Source organism: Saccopteryx leptura, chromosome 1 (assembly GCF_036850995.1).
Source record: "Saccopteryx leptura isolate mSacLep1 chromosome 1, mSacLep1_pri_phased_curated, whole genome shotgun sequence".
Taxonomy (NCBI): domain Eukaryota; kingdom Metazoa; phylum Chordata; class Mammalia; order Chiroptera; family Emballonuridae; genus Saccopteryx; species Saccopteryx leptura.
The window spans coordinates 298,642,666-298,663,556 of NC_089503.1; the positions used below are offsets into that span (position 1 = coordinate 298,642,666).

General features: G+C 45.7%; 1 protein-coding gene across 7 annotated transcripts in view; it reads left to right on the forward strand.

Moving 5' to 3' along the window:
• ANKS1B (ankyrin repeat and sterile alpha motif domain containing 1B) overlaps positions 1 to 20,891 on the forward strand; it is a 1,043,795-nt gene that overhangs the window by 1,002,392 nt on the left and 20,512 nt on the right. For all 7 annotated transcript variants that reach the window (XM_066357188.1, XM_066357179.1, XM_066357202.1 and 4 more), the window contains 3 exons: positions 2,976 to 2,987; positions 3,893 to 3,979; positions 14,363 to 14,500. In XM_066357188.1, coding sequence (XP_066213285.1) covers positions 2,976 to 2,987; positions 3,893 to 3,979; positions 14,363 to 14,500 — 237 coding nt within the window. The remainder of the gene's footprint in view (positions 1 to 2,975; positions 2,988 to 3,892; positions 3,980 to 14,362; positions 14,501 to 20,891) is intronic.

Consider the following 20,891-nt stretch of genomic DNA (forward strand, 5'->3'; position numbering starts at 1 on the left):
TAGTTGCTAAAGCCTGAGATTTCCCCCCAGGAACCTCAGTGACAGCAGCAGCTGCTCCGTGTGTCAGCACCTGAGCCAGGCACGGAGCGTTTCCTGCCTTTACAGTCCCCCAGGCATCAGGCACTCACTGTTCCTACCTTCTAAGGAATCTTCTTCTTGACTCCCGGCTCTCAGGCTTCTTCCAGCTCAGTTTCAGGTTCCTTCATTGACTCTTCTTCCTGCCCCAGCCCTGAAGTGTTCCCCTTTGCCCAAGGGGTGTTTCTTAGACCCCCTTTTGTTCCCTCCTGACCACTTCCTCTGCTGCATCTCCTCAGCCAGCCCCTCCATGTGGGTGGACTTCCAGATGTGATTCTTGTTTCTGATTTCCTGCTGGACATCTCCACCTGGTGATCAAACTGAGTACATTCGAAAGGATTTTACGCAACAGTGTGCTCCACTCCGAGGCTCCTGGTGCCAGTAAATGGCCTGTGTACCCGTGACATCCTCCCGGTCACTCATCTTCCACAGCAGATCGGTTAGCTGATCCTCTCGGGTCTTCCTCATCGAAACTGTGGCCCCTTGGTCCATTCTCTAGCGCCTCTACTTAAGCCCGGGTGCAAAATTAGGGCCTTTCATTTGAATTTGCACCACAGCTTCCTGCCTCCCTGCACTCAGCCTCTCATTGTTCCTGTCCATCCAACCACCAGAGATTTGACTGTCTCACTCCCTACTTACAAGCTGCCAATGGATGCTGGCTTAGCAGAGCGAGTCACAGTCTTCCCAACCCACTGTACCAGCGTCATCTCCCACCAGTTACCCGCACGCACCGCATCCTTTCTGATTTCCAGGTGTGTGTATAGGTGTATGTTGACTTTGCTGCTAAAACAGCCTCTTTTGTCCTCTTTTGCCACCTGGAAAATTCCTATTCATCTTTGAAGAGCCAGCTCAGTCACACAAAAGCAGGCAATGATTGTTGAGTGAATGAATGAAGACTTCCCCACTCTCTCATGCGAAACCAGACTCTCCTTGCTCAGTACTCTGGGGACACTCTGTTCATATCTCTGTCACACATGTTGGTATTTGTACTGTAGCTGTTCAGTGTATCAGAGCAGGCCAGGCACGTGCTGCTCTGTCCCAGAACAGATGCCATCCCAGTCCTCTCACCACCACGCCGAGACACAGACTCAGAATCCTCTCAACACAGCACCCCAGACAGCCCTTTCCAGCAGGCTACAGCATGCACTCAATTTGAGGTCTGTTTGACATCACCTACAGTAGACTCTTGAGTGTTTCCAGCAATGAGCTCAGCGAGCTGCCTACTATAACCACTCAGCTGCTGAAATGAATAACAAGTTGGATTTTTTTGTTTTAATTTTTAGTTTTGGGGAGGTTTTCTTAATTATTCAATAAGTGCTGGTATTTTAACCTTATGTTAGCTATATATTGTTTCATGTTACCAATAGATCTGTCTAGGACAGCGGTTCTCAACCTGTGGGTCACGACCCCGGCCGGGGTCGAACGACCAAAACACAGGGGTCGCCTAAAGCCATCGGAAAATACATATTTATTATACACTACATTTTTAAATAAAATATGTATTTCCGATGGCTTTAGGCGACCCCTGTGTTTTGGTCGTTCGATCCCCGCTGGGGTCGTGACCCACAGGTTGAGAACCGCTGATCTAAGAGAATGTATTCATGGCAAGAGATGAGGCACCTGACCAGGTGGTGGCGCAGTGGATTGAGCGTCGGACTGGGATGTGGAGGACCCAGGTTCAAGACCCTGAGGTCCCCAGCTTGAGTGTGGGGCTCACAAGCTTGAGCGCAGGGTTGCTGGCTTGAGTATGGAATCATAGACATGATTCCATGGTCTCTGCCTTGAAGCCCAAAGGGGTCACTGGCTCAGCTGCAGCCCCTCCCAGTTAAGGCACATATGAGAAAGCAATCAATGAACAATAACTAACATGCCACAATGAAGAATTGATGTTTCTAATCTGTCTCCCTTTCTGCCTGTCTGTCCCTATCTGTCCCACTCTTTCTCTGTCTCTGTCTCTCTTGCTAAAAAAGAGAGATGGGAGGTGTTTTGCTGAAATCTGTTGTTACTCTTTGCAAAGAATTCTTCACAAACACACATTCAGTCCACAAACCGTGCTGCCTGTGCCTGCCACAGCCCTCTCTCCTTCTAGAATTCAGCCCTCTGCATGTCATCTCTTCTAGGATTTATCTTGCACATTCTGAAGAGTTGTTTGGATAAAGCATTAAAAATATAAAAATATATATCATTACATTCCAGTTCCTAATATCTCTTTGTCCATCACAAAAAAAACCTAGTTAAAAAGCCCTTCAAAAGAGCTGCTTTTTTTCTATACTGAATGAATCACCTAATACATATTAAGTAGTAATCCTCTTAATTATCCACGTTCTTTATCTTGAAACAGGTATAGTACCTATCAAAAACAAGTGTCAAAATAATCAGGACAATGTGAAACACCCTTTCGGCGGCTCAAGTGAAAAAGGCAATATAATTATTGTTATTGAGTTCAATGGCTATCATTCACATTGCCCCAACTAAAAGCCTTTTTTTTTTTTTTCGGTCATGTGTTAGAATTTAAAAATGGAAAATTGGAATAATACCCATAAATGAAGAAATCAGAAAAGTTTGTATTTTCTCCCTGTTCCCTAATATACATAAGACAGCTGGTTGTGGAAGGCTCGGAGTGGAAGGTTCTTGTGTGTCGGTCACAAGGCTATGCAACGCAGGACACAGAATGATGAGAAAACAGAAAAAGAAAAGGAGAGACAGTCTGTAGAAGCCTGCAGCATTTCTAAAAGAACAGTTTCGCTCCTCTCCATAGAGCTGTGAAGCCCATCCTGTTTACTTTTTAATGAATGTATGCTGTTGGTGAATTATTGAAATGGTTTCCACTCACCTTTTTATGTGTTGTTGTTTTTTCTTCCTGTTTTGTGCCCACCTGTCTTGTGTGGAAAATCCATCAGGCTAACTGTCAGGTAGGTTCTTCTCCATTTTTAATGTGATTATTAGAGGAGTGTTCACAGCAGGAAATGAGGTAAGCAGACCGTTGGTGACCTATGATGAATGGCAAAACTAAATAGAGCAGGCGCATACTAAATTTACGAAGAAACTTTTTGCAGGTGCATAAAGTTGTAGAAGCTCTGAACACTAAGCACATTGAGCCAGTGTGAACCTCTATCATATGAACTGAGCGTAAGAGAAGAGAACAGCGCTAAGTGATCGAGTCGGTTACCTGGACTGGCCAGTTTTGCTGTGGCTCCCGACACAGACCCCACCCAGACAGTTTAGTTTCATTGTTTCAGGCAGTATCATATCCTGTGTGGTCACGGTGATTCTGTTGTAAATATATTATCAAACACTCACGGATTTGGCCAGGTTCAAGGAAAATTCACCAGGATGTATATTTAATTCCATTTTTTAAGTATGTACTGAGATGTACCTTGCACTTTGAAGAAAAAGAGGGACCCAGGAACAAAGGAGTGGAGATGTATGTTTTGTTGATGCTGAACTCACCCTTGGAGTTAACTCTGACATGGTGTAAGTCTAGTCAGAAGACTCATGGCTTGAAACTGCAGCAGGAGACAGAGCTGTTCGTTGTATTCCTTCACCCCATGGAGCAACAGAACAAGCTCTTTTCAGACCCTCAAGTGCAAGACAGACTGTTTATAAGCCCAAACCATAGCTAAACCAGGAGGAAGACATACACTTAAATTAGAGTGTGTTTGGTGCGTCTTTGGTGTGTGTGTGTGTGTGTGTGTGTGTGTGTGTGTGTGTGTGTGTGTGGTTGACCTCATTTTTATCTTTTAAGAGAAAAGAATGATGTGTTTCAGTTGCTGTGCAACACAAACGGCTCTAACAGCTTTTCTAATTTTAATTTCAGAAGTCTACAGAGCAAATGAAGAAGGTCCCTACTATTATTCTTTCAGTCTCATATAAAGGAGTCAAATTTATTGATGCAACAAATAAGGTGGGTACCACACTTCTCTGTGGCTCAGACACCACATACAGCCCTGAGTGTGTGATTTAACATCCTTTGCTGCCCAGCATGCCCCATCTTCATCACTGCCCACGCCTAGACTTGATTCTCCCCAAACACAACTACGCGCACGCGCATGCACACACACACACACACACATATACAGAAGGGCACATTTCATTCGAGGAGCTTGATCTAGGATTCTTGTACATACTCTGCTTTCCCTTTTCCACGGTGCCTGATCTAATAGACTGTGGTCACTAACTATGTGGCATGTCCCTTTGGATCTAGAGAACATTCAAACAGAAAAGAAAATACTGTATAGAATGAAAACGCAGCCATGTCATTATTCTTCCACCAGAGGAAATGCTACCAGGTAAAGGGCTGGAATACTTGTCTTCCCATTTCTCTAGAGATGTTTATGGCCTTTCTTTTGAGATATGTAGTGAAGGCCTCACACAAGGAACACATTCTCTGACTCTGATATTTTATCATCATGTTTAAGTCTCCACTACTGAGATGGAAAAGGGAATTCAAGGGTATTGTTTTTTAAGAGAGATGATCAGAGGCCCTGGCCGGTTTGCTCAGTGATACAGCAATCCTGTGAGGTACATATTATTATTATTTACAGAAGAAGAAATTAAGGTTCACAGGTACTAAATTTTTCCAAGGCCACAGAACTAAGTGATGGTAGATCCAGGATTGGAACCCAGGTATCTCTGATTTCAAAGTCCCTTGTAGTTTGTACTCTTGTTAAGAGACATGAATCAAACAGTCTTCAACAAACCTGTCTTTTGCCATTGTCATTATGGAAAATCTATCATAAAAGAAAATATTATGGTTTGGAATAAGAGAACTCAAGTATCCCAGACACTAAAGCAGTGGTCAGCAAACCATGGCTCACAAGCCACATGCAACTCTTTGGCCCCTTGAGTGTGGCTCTTCCACACTCAATTAGGTGTACCCTAATTAAGTTAATAACAATGTACCTACCTATATAGTCTAAGTGTAAAAAAATTGGCTTTCAAAAGAAATTTCAATCGTTGTACTGTTGATATTTGGCTCTATTGACTAATGAGTTTGCCGACCACAGCACTAATGCAATAGTTGCTGTATTTAGTAACACAGTCACCACATATAATGGATTCTATTGTTAGTATTTAAGGCAAACGCATACAAGTGCTTACTCTATTCTCAACTACTTGCTAGGTGCAAAGAGATATCATTAAAAAACAAAACAAGGCCCTGGCCCATTGGCTCAGTGGTGGAGCATCGGCCTGGCATGCAGGAGTCCCGGGTTCGATTCTCGGCCAGGGCACACAGGAGAAGTGCCCATCTGCTTCTCCACTTCTCCCCCTCTCCTTCCTCTCTGTCTCTCTCTTCCCCTCCCGCAGCCAAGGCTCCATTGGAGCAAAGTTGGCCCAGGCACTGAGGATGGCTCTGTGGCCTCTGCCTCGGGCGCTGGAATGGCTCTGATTGCAACAGAGCGACGCCCCAGATGGACAGAGCATCGCCCCCTGGTGGGCATGCTGGGTGGTTCCCGGTCGGGTGCATGCGGGAGTCTGTCCGACTGCCTCCCCGTTCCCAGCTTCAGAAAAATACAAAAAAAAAAAGAGAGAGAGAGAGAGAGAGATGATCAGAAAGGAAGCCCAGGCCGTGCTGGCACTCTGCTGGGACTTTGTACTCACAGTGGGAAGAGCTTGGGGTCTCTAAAGCTGAGTGTGGACAGCTGGGTTACCTGTTACTTAAAAGGTGTTCCAGAGTTCCTTTCTTGGCAAAGATGACAGTGCCAGAATGCTTGGGTGTGAACTCGCTCACTCTCCGTGGACTCAGAGCTGACTGGCTCTGCCTCGCAGAACCTCCCAGTGCCCGTGTGTTTCATTCCTACACCTTCCAACCGATGAAGTATAGAAGGGGGGAAATGGAGGTGATCCCCACTGGTGAGAAAACCCACTTGTTTCCAGACTTCCCACCCAGACTTTCCCCCCTGGACCCACTCCATTTTGGAGAAAGGGGTCAGAAAGTCATATAACAGGTGACCTTAAACAATGACAGCTTAGAGCCTGGGCACCCCGACTCAGATACTGGGGAAGTCCTGTGGGGAATGATGCTTGGGTGTCTATAATAAACCTGAACATCTGAATCAACCAACTCAAATTTTCTTGATTATTATTTTTTCTGTAGTGAAGGAGATTGCTGCATTAGCAGGTAGATATGCCCAAGCCTCCCACATCTACTTAGGGAAACAGCCTCCCTGTCTAGTTCTGAAAACCAAGCAGAAAGCTTATAACCCAGTGTGATCATGCTGGCTGGTGATACCCAAAGCACACTCAGAGTCACATGCCTTATGTGGAATGTTAGTTTCAATTCTGTGATATCTTGGTGACATTTGTTTTCATCAGATCACAATTGTGGAGACTTAATCAGAAAAATCCCAATTGATTTGCTTTTTTTATTTCTTGGAAGCATTTTCACTAGTGCATAAACTTCCATTATCCTTAAAATATAGTCAGTTGGTTTTGAAAGTTCCAAAACTTCATGGAACGCTCATTGAAGATACCATTGCTATTGTCACGAGTCTCAAGAAAGGTTTTGGCATTTGGGTGTTTTTTCTGACTTGGAGCAACTGTCTTTACCCCGTTTGCATTTGAAAACCGTGAATAGCAGTGTGTTTTCAATGTATGAGTTTGACATTCTCTTAGATTAACAACCTTAGCAGGCTTGGATTCTGACCATTTCTAAGCAAGCGGTATTTGCCCTGCGAAGTTCCCAGACCCTTAAGGCTATCATTCCATGGATTTGGTGGCATGGCAGGGTGATCTGTAGTGATAGCTCCTCTCTAGCTGCTCTCTGGGATGAGAGGAATGAGAGAGCTCTGTTGCATCAAGGGTCTTAGAACTAGATCTCTATTCCGTAAGGAGACAGATACTTCTGCTTCAATTGCCAATAATTAGATCTCTGCTTACTGATGACGATGCTTTGGAAGTATAAGCACCAAGAGATATGCAAAAGGTAATTTTGTGTGAATAAAGACACTAAATAAAGAAGGCCAGCATATCTTCTTAGTCCTCAGGGTGGTCCTCTGCATATTTTCAAATCTAGAGCGAAGGCAAAGTGCACATGTTGGTGGCAGGTGGAGCCAACCTCTTTAGGACTATGTGACAAGTGCAAGTGCCTGGATTTTTCAGTAATGTGGGGACATTGACCTCAGCTGGCCATTCAGGGTTCCCCATCCCAGTGTCCTGCAATGTCCCCGATTGACCCCCATCTGACAGTAAATAGGGAGAGAGCAGATGACTGAAGGCAACAGTCTAGTTGCCTCAGTGAGAAGCTGAGGTAGACAGACTGTATTTAGAGGGGTAGAAAAAGAAATGGTATAAAGCCATCCTGGTGAAGTTGGACGGCAGAGGCTGAGAAGCACTGCCAACAACCAGGGCTGCAGGCTGGTTTCAGAAGTCATGGAGGACCCATGGTTGAAGTTTCATGCTCCTTCAAGTTGTGGCGTGGAAGGGACTGTGCTCACACACCTGGATTCTCGCAGCGTCCGCCGTGGCAGCTGTGTATGCCCCTGTGTCCGGCAGCAAAGACCAATCTCTAACGCCCACAGCAGGGAAGGAGCACATGGGCAAACTCCAGGCCCCGCTGTCAGTCTGTACCAGAGATCCCACCCCAGGAAGTGTCGCCTTGGTCGCCACTTTGACTTGCAGTGAAGGACTTGGAACACGTGGACATATTTGAAGACTTTGCCACTTAAGCTACTAGTGGCCACTAGGCCCAACCAAAAGTTACACCTTGACATTCACATTTGATGTGTTCATTGCTCTTTATTCATAAACAGCCCTCTCCTAACCACCCTGCCCTGTACACCAGAGAGGGGTGTTCAGCCTGCACTGGACAGATAGCATAACCCAAAGGTCTCAGAACCTTCGCTAAAGGGCTGCCTCACAGTCATACAGCCAGTCCGTCTTGGGGAAGGACCAAAACTTGACTTTCCCACCACCTAACCTGACACGTCTGGCACTCCACAGCTGCCTTCTACCAACCAGTTTGCATAAAATGGGTAATTCTGTTATTTACACTTCTGTTCCGCGTGACTGGGCGGTGGTGCAGTGGATAGAGTGTTGGACTGGGACGCGGAGGACCTAGGTTCAAAACCCCAAAGTTGCCGGCTTGAGTGTGGGCTCACTAGCTTCAGTGCAGGCTCACCAGCTTGAGCGTAGGCTCACCAGCTTGAGCTTGGGGTTGCCAACTTGAGCATGGGATCATAGACATGACCCCATGGTTGCTGACTTGAGCCCAAGGTCACTGGCTTGAGCAAAGGGTTACTAGGTCTGCTGCAGCTTCCCAGTCAAGGCACATATGAGAAAGCAATTGATGAACAACTGAGGTGCCGCAACAAAGAATTGATGCTTCTCATCTCTCTCCCTCCTTATCTGTCCCTGTCTCTCTCTCTCTCTCTCTTCCTCTCTCTCTCTGTCTCTGTCACACTCACACACACACACACAAAATTTACACTTCCGTTCCTCCTAGCCCTATTAGACCGTGTGAAAGGCGAACCTGCCCGGAAAGTATTTCTTTCCTTTCACTATAATAAATGCGGCTTTGGCTGAGTTCAAGGGTAAGGGTTAGGTGCCTTGTTATAAACTAAAATTTCTTGCCTACTAACTTAGGAAATGAATTACTAAGCCTGCTTCAAGAAAGAAGAAGTGGAAAACGATCTTGAATTTTAAAATGGGGCTTGGAATCACTTGAATACTAAAATGTTGTAGCTAAAGCACGTCCGCTTCTGTAGATCCGTGGCTCAGAGCAGCTCTAGCATGGCATCCAGCCAGTAGTCCAGGACCGTTTAGCTACAGACCTGTCTTCAGGTCAGGGGGTCTTCCAGAGGTGGCAGGTCCCCACACCCAGTGCTTGGATGAGGGTGGGCTGCATTTAGCCTCCCTGCCTGACCCCATCCTCAGCATTTCCACCCCGCTAAATTAGGAATGGCGCAGTGCCAGGGTTTGGTTTATGTTTGTTTGCTGGTTTGGAATGCCAGCTTCAATCAGGGCTTATGCTATTTTTTAGGCACAAAACAATTCAGAACATTTGCCTAAATAAGTGCCTGTTGTTTTTTGGAGTAAAAAATAAGGGCCTATTAAGCATGCGTGCCTGCTGTTCTCATTAGCATCCCCCACTCTGCTCTTGTCTTCGGTTGGCCCTGGACAAGCGCCTCTGCTTGGGGAGGGGCCGCTGGGGGGGGACCCCTACCTGGGCCGCTGGGGGGGGGGGGCTGTCTGTGAGAGCCTGGAGCAGGGAGCGCTGGAGGGGACCCTGGGGTGGGGAGGGGGGGGCTGCCTGAGAGAACCCCAAGCAGGGAGGTCAGGGAGGGACCGCTGGGGGGGGGGGGCTGCCTGAGAGAACCCGGAGCAGGGAGGTGGAGGAGGGGCCGCTGGGGGGGGGGCTGCCTGAGAGAACCCGGAGCAGGAAGGGCGGGGAGGGGCGACGTCTAGGCGCTCTCACTTCATTGTCGCGCATCCTTCTCAGAACCTCTCTATTAATTGTAGACCAAATTCTACTCTGCGCCTGCCCATCAGACACTTCTTTAGCTATTCCTCAACGTGATGAAAGGGAACAGATGGAAAAAGAATCAACACTCTCCTTGTCGAAGGGAGCTGTCTGGCTTTCTGTCCCAAAGGAGGGGCATGGTGAGCCCCTCCCCAGTGCTTCTCTAGAGCCAGTTTAAAAGCTCCGGGCTCCTTAGAACAGCGGTTCTCAACCTGTGGGTCGCGACCCGGCGGGGGTCGAAAGACCAAAATACAGGGGTCGCCTAAAGCCATTGGAAATATTGTATAATAAATATGTATTTTCTGATGGCTTTAGGCGACCCCTGTGTTTTGGTCGTTCGACCCTCACCGGGGTCGCCACCCACAGGTTGAGAACCGCTGCCTTAGAACATGCTTAGATAGGAGGCGGAGCAACGTAGCAGGGGTTCACTTCCAGGGGTAGTCAACCTTTTTATACCTACAGTCCACTTTTGTATCTCTGTTAGTAGTAAAATTTTCTAACCGCCCACCGGTTCCACAGTAATGGTGATTTATAAAGTAGGGAAGTAACTTTATACAATTTATAAAGCAGAGTTACAGCAAGTTAAAGTATATAATAATAATTACCAAGTATTTTATGTTGGATTTTCACTGTTTGGCAGAATAAATCTTCATAAAACAACTTACTATAGTTAAATCTATCTTTTTATTTATCCTTTGGTTGCTCCGCTACCACCTACCACGAAAGCTGGAACTCCCACTAGTGGGCGGTAGGGATCAGGTTGACTACCACTGCGAGGTGCGTCATCTGTCCGTCATGATGACAGTGAAGTGATGGCAGTGTTTCAGTAGTGAGATCCCAGGCCCTCCCCACGTTCTGGCACTGCAGATACATCAAGTCCTGCTCAAAAATACTTCCCTATGCGGGCCAGGCCATCAAGATGCATTCACATAACAGTATCTTTAAAATATTTTTCAGTTACAGTTTATATTCAATATTATTTTGTTTTAGTTTCAGGCATGCATTGTAGTGGTTAGACAGTCATATACTTTACAAAGTGTTCTCTCCAATATGTCCAGTACCCCCCTGGCGCCACACAGAGTTACTGTAATGTTACTGACTCTATTCCCTCTGCTGTACTTCACATCCCCATGACTCTCGTAACTACCACTCTGTGTTTCATGATCCCTTCACCTTTTTCACCCAGTCGCCCAACCCCTCTCCCCTCTAGTAATCATCAGTCTGTTCTCTGTGTCTGTGATCCTAACTGTATTTTAAGTGCCAGTTAGGATGATAAACTATTATTCTTAATTGAGTATAGAATTTTTTATTAGCTTGTCTTCCCTCCAATTTCGACCACGGCAACAGAGAAGTAAAAGTTTAGGCAGTGGGAGAGGAGGCTGTTTTTGAAGCAGGGAGTAACCCAGAGGAGGGTAGCCGGAAGGAGCAGTTAAAAGACAGCCCTGGGCTCCTAGGGAATAGAGAAGTGGGGACAGGGAGTTTCCAGAAAATCGGGGGAAGATCAAGAAGACCCAGGAAAAATGTCTTAATTTATTGAGGCTACTGTAATAAGTTAACGTAGACTGGGTTGTTGAACAATAAACATTTGTTTCTCACAGTTCTGGAAGCTGGGAAGTCCAAGAGCCAGTGACCAGCGATTCAGTGTCTGAGGAGAACCCATTCCCTGGTTCATAGGTGGCCGTCTTTCTGCTGCGTCCTCACGTGGCAGAGAGAGCAAGCTAGCTCAGCGCATGGGCACTAATCCCATTCATGGGGTCTCCACTCTCATGACCCAGTTCACCTCCCTAAGTCCCCACCTCCAAAAACCATCACATTGGGGGTTGATATTGCAAGACATAAATTGGGGAGGACACAGACATGCAGGCCATAATAAAGGGAGGTCTCGAAAGATGCACTATATCTACTTTACAGTTTTTCCCAGGGTTACGATGCTGTCACACACCAATGAAAATCATTAAGCATGACATCTTATAATTTTGCAAGATTTGGGGAACTCAAGCCCACAAAAAACACAGAGCACTTTTCACTGTAATGCTTTCCCAAGAAGTTGATCCACCTGATGCTAGTAAATGATCGCAAGAACACGAAATGCCAATTTAGTTAGCAGTTGGAGCCATGTTCTATTTCCAGTAATAGTGGATCCTGACCCAGGTGAGACCAAATCTGCCAGACTTCCCGAGGCACTGAGAGCCCCAGTTAAACTGACGGTGGAGGCTCTCAGCGACTGCTGACATTGTACCCGTAAAGACTTTGTAGGTCTTACTGTTTTTAAATTCATTTTAAAACTCACTCCTGTCTAATTTAGATTTGTGTTTGAAGAAATGTAATCTGAATGCCAGAAAAGGGGCATGACCTTCCACTTCAGAACTGTAGCTTGCAGTAGAAGGTTCCTTGCTTACAGGATTCCAATTTCAATTTGAGTTATTTTTGACAGAGCGCCGCATGTAGTGTCAACATTACAGGAAGGGCGCCCGGTGAAGAATGTCTTAATTTAATTTTCTTTTATGTGTTAATTCTGTAATTACTTCCCAGACACAGCTCAGTAGAATGAGGGACATGAAGTCCTTGCTGGGGGTGCCGGCAGGGAAAGACATTTTGTACACATTTGTTGGCATCGATGGGTATACATGGAACATTATATTGCCAACAGGTTATTTAAGGCTGTGCAATTAGGGTAACAAGCATTGAGGGTTTTCGGTCTATGACAACTGCAAAAAAACATAAATGGGATATTAGAAGATAAAGAAATGATTGCACAATTATGTGAAATGTTTTGCTTTTTAAAAACATCTTTGTATCAAAAGAAGTTTCTAGCAGGGGTTTGCTACCATTGATGCCCCCTGGTCCTTCTGTGCTTCAGGATAATGGTACTTAAAACTTTCCTCACGTACTTCCCACCAGTTATTCTTAGAGGCAGGTTGGGATGAGGGGCTGGCAGAGAGTTGGCATAAAGAAATGTTACAGCCTGGCCAGGTGGTGGTGCAGTGGATAGAGCATCGGACTGGGATGCGGAAGGACCCAGGTTCAAGACCCCGAGGTCACCAGCTTGAGCGCAGGCTCATCTGGCTTGAACTAAAAGCTCACCAGCTTGGACCCAAGGTCACTGGCTCGAGCAAGGAGTTCCTCGGTCTGCTGAAGGCCCGCGGTCAAGGCACATATGAGAAAGCAATCAATGAACAACTAAGGTGTCGCAATGAAAAACTGATGATGATTGATGCTTCTCATCTCTCTCTGTTCCTGTCTATCTGTCCCTGTCAATCCCTCTCTCTGACTCTCTGTCCCTGGAAAAAAAAAAAAGAGTACCAACTTTAAAAAAAAAAGAAAGATACAGAACCTGACCAGGTGGTGAGGCAGTGGAGAGAGCGTTGACCTGGGACACTGAGGACCCTGGTTTGAAACCCCGAGGTTGCCGGCTTGAGCTCAGGTTCATCTGGCTTGATTGTGGGATCATAGACACGACCCTATGATCACTGGCTTGAGCAAGGGGTCACTGGCTTCGCTGGAGCTACCCCCCTGGTCAAGGCACATATAAAAAAGCAAAGAACAACTAAAGTGCCACAACTACGAATTGATGCTTCTTGTCTCTCTCCCTTTGTCTCTGTCTCTCACTAAAAATAAAAAAAGCTACAGAGAGAAAGATGAAATGTTAAATCAGTGAGAGATAGGTGGGGATGAGGGGGCATTGCAGTTATTTAAGTTCCCAACCTCTGCACTCAGTCACCCCCAAATTTCAGTCCCAGCTCTATGACATGCCTTGCATAAGGCACTTTCATGCTCTGTGTACCAAATTCTCTACCTGTAAGTATCCTATAACCATGCATAGTTGTACACGGTGGGTGGGTATCCCACTTAGTAAAGTGTTGTCATCCCCAGGGTCCCATGTCAAGCAAGGCATCCAAGGCCTAAATAGTGCAGTGTGGCATTTCCCTCATCCCACCCCTGCACCTTAGCCCCCATGGCGTCTTCAAGAGACAGCACCTTGGTGTGTCCACCTGCCTGCTGCCTCCTTCTACACCTGCCTTTGCTGGGGCGGGGGTGGGGGGCAGGCAGCAAGACAGTAGGCCGGAAGATGGTGCAGGACCAGCCTCCCTGGGACAGGGTTCCCCCCAGCAAGCAGAACGTGGCAGGGGAACCCAGAGAGAGTAAGCAGGAGGCAGCTCTAGGTGTCCATGGGGGATGGAAACGGTAAACTGATTAGTGATTACTTTTTCTAAAGAAGCGTCTGCCCCACCGACTGCTTCTGTGCACACCGCTGGTGAGAACCCCTGCTCCAGGACAGGACCATTTTAGGTGGTTTTGTGGGGGTTTTTGTTGAATTTTTTTGTACTAGAGACAGAGGGATAGATAGGGACAGACAGACAGGAAAGGAGAGATGAGAAGCATCAATTCTTTGTTGCTGCACCTTAGTTGTTCATTGATTGCTTTCTCATATGTGCCTTGACCAGGAGGTACAGCAGAGGGAGTGACCCCTTGCTCGAGCCAGCAACCTTGGGCTCAAGCTGGTGAGCTTTTGCTCAAACCAGATGAGCCTGCTCTCAAGCTGGCGACCTCGGGGTCTCAAGCCTGGGTCCTCCGCGTCCCGGTCCCATGCTCTATCCACTGTGCCACCGCCTGGTCAGGCCAGGTTGTTTTTAATTAAAGAAAACATGCCTTCCATACCTGGCATACATTTACCCATGGATAGATAGTATGTTGGAGAATGTTGCTGGTCTGGAACATTCTAGAAAGGGAGAAAGAAAGCAGTCATTTCTCAGGTCATTTGCCTTGGTTCTAAAATAATGCTGGTTTGCCAGTGAAAACAATGGTCATTTATGTCATTTCTTCCAGAACATAATTGCGGAGCATGAAATTCGTAATATCTCCTGTGCCGCCCAGGACCCAGAAGACCTCTCAACGTTTGCTTACATCACAAAAGATTTGAAGTCCAATCACCACTACTGTCACGTGTTTACTGCCTTCGATGTGGTGAGTAACTTCCCTCCTGGGTCAGTTTTAATCTCACCCCACATGTACCTGGATTTTAGTGACAGCCCCACTGGCAATTAAGGTCCTTTGCACGTTTGCCAAGTGTCCCGGCCCGCCTGCTGAGGTGTCTTGCAGACTCAGTCTCCCTGAGCTGTTCCTGTAGAACTCTGCTTCTCCCTCGTCACTGAGTGTCGTTGCTCGCTACTCGCTCCACTTTTCAGAGCTGACAAACTCTCTTCTTTCTCTGGGATCAAAATAGAATAAACGGCTTCCAGCAGCCCTGTCCCTTCACTGTGTTGGTTTCTCCGGTTGCTGTTTCTAAACAGTAGAACGTAATAGTCGGGGAATGTTTGGAAGAAAAATAAATGTCAGTGCCTTAGCAATGTTTGTGGTTTCCTATATTGAAGAGCAGTCAAACTAGACACGCACAAAAAAAAAAAAATTGGGAACACCAAGGTTTGGTCCATTCAGACATTAGTCTTGTAATGATGTCCTTATGGTGTTACACAGCTTGTAGTATATGCTATTTGTCGTTAAATCTATAAACTAGCCCATATATCGCAGACTTGGAAAATGAAGGCAATTCTAGAAAACAAGTGTTCCTTTTAGTACACATACACACACACACACACACACACACACACACACACCCTCAAGATAGTACAAATTGATTGAGGATAGCTCTAGTGTAGCACATCAGGCATTCTGCATCTGAAGCAAACAGGGCAGATATGGCTGTAACCATGAAATAATTTGTAATCAGGAAAATTCTAAAATGTCACTTTAACTTGATAATTCTTCTCTGTTCAATGTGTTTGAAAAACAAATAATTAAAGAATTACATAGATAGTGCCATATAATGTATTCTTCGGAGTTCATTGTCATGGATAAGAAGACTGCTGGAAACAGTCTATTTGAATTCTGACAAATGTGCACGGACCAAGGACTGCCGTAATGCAAAATTTACACCACTCTAAGGTCTGTTAGACTCATGCATTTGTACCGTTCTGCATGTGGCTCATTCCTTTCAGTCTTTGAGTGTTGAAACAGGAAGGAATGTTCGTGTGCCTTATAAAAAATTCCTCCGACTCTGGTGGGCATGAGGAAAACAATATAAAATACATGTGGTTACAGGACTGCAAAGCCATGCCCTCCGAGGCCATTCTTAATATCTCTGGATGTGTCTCTTTGTGTGGGATCAATGGTGTTGATTAAAGTCATTTCAGTATTAGGTTTCTGGCGATATAAGCACAACTTGCCATTCTTATGACTGTGCAGTTGTTGCTTTAAACAGCAAAATTCCATTCTGTCCATGTGTATTTTGGTTTGCACGAAACACCTCTCTCCCTGTGGCAGGCGGGTTGGTGTCATGAAAGAACACAGAGCTCAGAGTTGACATCCCTAGGCAGGTACCTGCTCCCTGATCTCAGCCAGCTCATAGAAGTTCCCTGAGTTGATTTTCTTTGTGTATAAAAAAGGTTCAAAGATTTATACCCCAGGCTTTCGTTCAGATAGAAATGAAGGAACATGTATAGAGTGCCTCATAAATATACGCGTTCAATGTTGGTTCCTTCCCCACCTGTTCTCTGTCCTCACCTACCTACATCACAGTTGACAGCCTGGCCCCTTTTCTCTGCTAAAAGGCTTAAGGTAGGTTTGCCAGAAAGGTGTATTTATGGTCCACTGTTTTCCCACCGCCCCTGTAAAAGTACTGAAAAAAACAGAAAGCAATAAATCAATAAAATAGAAATAATAGAAAGAAATCATTGACTCTTCTGGCTTCGTATTGGTATATTGCCTCTCTACAGTGTTTTCATTGAATGTCAATATTAATATTCCGATACCTTTCAGGATGCATCCCAGCCCTTCCCTGAGTAATGCAGCAGTTCTTTCTAAATTGGTTGTCACAGTAATACATAGTTTGCCTTCATGACAGTATCCAAACATTATTCTACATTTGAACTAAAATATGGTGCCCATGGACCATCTGCCCCCTTGAGTTTTTTCGCTATAGATATATGTGGCACAAGAATGCTGGGATGGAATATGGGGGAAAAATAGTCAAGTGTGTAGTTTTAAGATCAACATGATGTCCTGATACGTATAGAAATTGTGTAGACAACTACTTTATCTCCTGTGTGTCCATCCAGGTGTTTGATTTCATGTAGACATCCGCTAGTTTGGATTCCATATCAGCTCCAGACGGTTTTCATCTTACACCACAAATCCACCATTTTAATCCTCTCTGGGTGAACAGTTGTCTAACTTCGAAAATAGTAACAAAGGCCACCAGCCTTGACCTGGGCCTCTGAGCAATTTTGAGATGTAACAAGCTTTGCTGGCGCTTTAAAAAAAAAAAAAAAGCCTCTTTGAGCATGGATTTTGTATCTTTATGTAGGGCAGTTCAGTATTCAGTCCAGTCTTGAAACTGTGAAATTCTTTTGATACATGTCAGTGCCCTGGGCTGTCCAAATGGAAGGAAAGAAAGAAGGGAGGGAGGGAGGGAGGGAGGGAGAGAGAGGAGGGAGGGAGGATAAGAAGAAGGAAAGAAGGGGAGGGAGGGGGGACGGAGGGAGGGAGGAAAACACCTTAAGTATACTTTTAATCTTTTTGCTGACATATATGAACACATAAATGTTTTTTTAACACATTTACATTTTTAATTGCAAAGTTATTGCCACTTTGACCTTGTAGACCTTTGATGGGTCACAAAATGTTTTTATGAATGTCTGCTACCATCAAGAAAATTCAATGATGTGTAGGAGGCTTTCAGAGTATGGTGAGTTTGATTTGAAATTCAGAGCATTTTCCCATAGAGATCCTGTGACCTCGGAAGGGAGGCCCAAGCCCCCTACAAAAGCTAGCTTGCGAGTTTAACATAGTTCATTTACTGTGGGACATTGCCGAGTCTAATATGCTCCGACGCCGGGAGGTGGGTGCACTGTGCCATTTCCCAAGTTCGTGAGGCCATGGTAGCCTTTTTGGGAGGGCGCCCTGCCAGGGTGGTGGTCTGGAAAACACTTCAGGAAATGGTATATTTTATGATCTCCAAGCCTGTTTCCATTTCTTAGAATCTGTGCTAAATCCAGCTAGTGATATTTTTCAGTTTTGGACAAAAGGTAGGTGAAAATGAAAAGACTAGAACAAAAATGGAATTAGGGTTCCCAAGAAAATAAATCCACGCCCCGTCCTCACTGACAAGCACCAGGCCTACTCTGCCTTCTAGACTCGTAGTCTGTGGCTATGGATTCCTATGCACACGTCTAACTTGGTAGGCCTGGACCACACCTCATAGAACAAAAGGCTTTCCAAACTCCACCTTCCAGGCAGTGAAAACATGGGGGCAGAGGGAGCAGTAGGATTGGGTAGAAAGGAAGGATGTGTTGAGAGACTAGAAGTTGTGGGATTAAAAGCATGGACTCAGCGGTGCTCTCCACCTGGTCTCAAATGAGAGAAGGGGGATTCCCTGCTGCTAGGATTTCAAGGAGGTGGAGTGGGGGGAATGAGCATTTCAGGGACCACCAGATCCCAAGGCTGTAGTGATTAACCTTCAGAGGTAGCAGGAGGTAAGGGACATATATAATATACATAGTAACCAAGGTAACTTGCAACTGTCGTCTTCTGTATAGTATTCACTCAGCTCTAGATTTCTAAATCATAGAATTGCGGTAGGTAGATCAGAAGGATTTTGATGCATTCTCTGTGGGAATATTAGACCTGTTTTTTAAAATATGGGAAGAACCTCGTTCAGTAGTCTTAAAACAGGACGGTTTTTGTCTTGTTTTGTTTTTAATAGCATTATAGCCATGACTGCTGCTAGACCCTTGCTAATTCTCACTCCTCTATAAAGATCCTGTTTGCAGTCCTTGTGATATTTTTAACGATGCTCCTTTTACTCCTACTTGTAACTCCCAGATTCTGTAATCTTCAGTGCGCAGTGTGGTTGGTGTGGCTTAGACAGGCTCAGGAATGTACGGGGAATGTTGCAGTCATGATGCCGGTGGGTGGTGCATGTGGGAGACAAAGTGCCTTCTTTCCTGTGCTTTCTTGGCTGAATGTGGGCTCTGAAAGGATCTAAGCAGGAGAAACTGAAATGGCGATATGCCGTGGACCAGCGCGGCTCGTAATAAGGGTGCGGAATTGAGGAAACACACTTGTCAAAACAAAAACGATGGGACCAGGAGGACTCTTCAAACTGCCTGGCAGTATCTGAGTGTCCCATAGCCCCAGTTTGCTTTATTATATAGCCATATGCAAATCAAGGACCTTGATACAAAGTTGCACATCCAAGGCTAAGACAGGAACTCTCCCAAGGCAAAAAGAGGATACAGTGAAATCTACCAACATCTGAAACAAACAAAGAATCAGAGGAAGGGCATGTATATTGCTTCCAGCAACCCAAGGAAGCAAGTAGAGTGGGTGCAGATACTCAGCATCATAGCCAAATATGGAGATGGAGGGGGGAGAACTTAGCCTTTTGCTAAGCCTTGAATCTACAATGGTTTCTTGCCATTTACGGTCCACAACAGTGATATGCCATTTCACGGTCAGCAGACACTTTATAGTACTCTACCATTAATATGTAACAGCAGCCCTGGCCAGATGGCTCAGTGGTAGAGCATCTGCCTGGCATGTGGAAGTCCTGGGTTCAATTCCCAGCCAAGGCACACAGGAGAAGCCCCACCTGCTACTCCACTTCCCCCCCCCTCCTTTCTCTCCATCTCTCTCTTCCCCTCCCGCAGCCAGGGCTCCATTGAAGCAAAGTTGGCCCGGGCGCTGAGGATGGCTCCATGGCCTCCACCTCAGGCGCTTGAATGGCTCTGGTTACAACGGAGCAACGCCCCAGAGGGGCAGAGCATTGCCCCCTGGTGGGCATGCTGGGTGGATCCCAGTTGGGCGCATGTGGGAGTCTGTCTGTCTGCCTCCCCCCCACCCCCACCCCTCTTCTCACTTCCGGGGGGAGGGAATATATGTAACAGCGAGCCAAAGGAGCAAGAAAGAACTCCATGCTTGAGTTGACTAGAGTCAGCCACACTGTCCTGTTCAGTGAGACCTCTGCCAGTTTCTGACTTTGGCACTGCTACAAGTTGCTGTCTTGGTTTTCTTATCAGTTTAAAGAAATTAAAATTCCTGAGCCCTTTAAATTTTTTTTTCCAGTTTTACTGAGATATAATTGACATGGAACATTTATTTCAGGTATACAGCATAATGATTTGAAATATGTATCTATTGCAAAATGATCACCACAGTAGGTAAACATCCATCACCTCACATAGGTGTGTATTTTGTTCCTTGTGATGAGAAATTTAAGATCTACTCTTTCAGCAGTTTTCAAATACGCGACACAGTGTTGTTGACTGTGGTCACACCATGCCGTACATTATGTCCCCAGAACTTACTGTTCTGTAACTTTGTACCATTTGACCACCTTCACCCATTTTATTCTTTCTTAAACTGAGATTATTTCCATGGAGTAGTTTGAGGTTCCTGACGAAAAGTATTTATGGCTTAGGTTGCAGAGGTTGTCCACAAAGTGGGAACTTGCAGAAAAACTTTTTAATTTTTATTGTATTTATTCATTTTAGAGAGGAAAGAGAGGGAAAGAGAGAGACAGAGAGAGAGAGACAGAGAGGAGAGAAAGACGGGGGGAAGAGCTGGAAGCATCAACTCCCATATGTGCCTTGACCAGGCAAGCCCAGGGTTTCGAACTGGTGACCTCGGGATTTCCAGGTCGACGCTTTATCCACTGCACCACCACAGGTCAGGCACAGAAGAACTTTTGTTGTTGATGTCAATTGACCTCTGACAACTAAATTACTATTGTGTACAGGGAGCTAGGTGGTTTCTTTCATTCTCTGTCTCATTTTCTCCAACTGAAAAGGGTCCTGTTGGGCAGACAGAATATATTATGCTCACTTTGTTAAAGATGGCGCTGCCCACGTGGAAGCTCGTCACCCGGGTGATATTAATGTGTGTTGGGGGCGGGCTATGGGCAGGCAGGATCCTTGTAGCCTGGGGCTTGGTTTTAGGACTAAACCTTTCCCACCCTTTTTGATGTGGGGTGGTGCAATCCCATCATGCCTCAGATAAGTGACTTTGTATTAGAGACTTCCCTATTTTGTATATTGGATTAAAGGTTTTAGTTTCTACACTATAAAATGGGGGCAGAACGGGAGCTTACTCTCTTGGTTCCTGAGATTATCATTAGAGGAGAGAGCAGAGAGGAGAGCAGAGAAAGGCCACGTGGAGGAGGTCAGGAGAAGCAGCCAAGATGGCGGAGTGTTGAGTGAGAAGCCAGTGTGTGCAGAATTTGTGCAGGGAGAAGGAAGGAGATGGGGAACAGAGGTGAATAATTCTGGTGAGCTAGAAACTTTTGATTCTGGGAAACTCA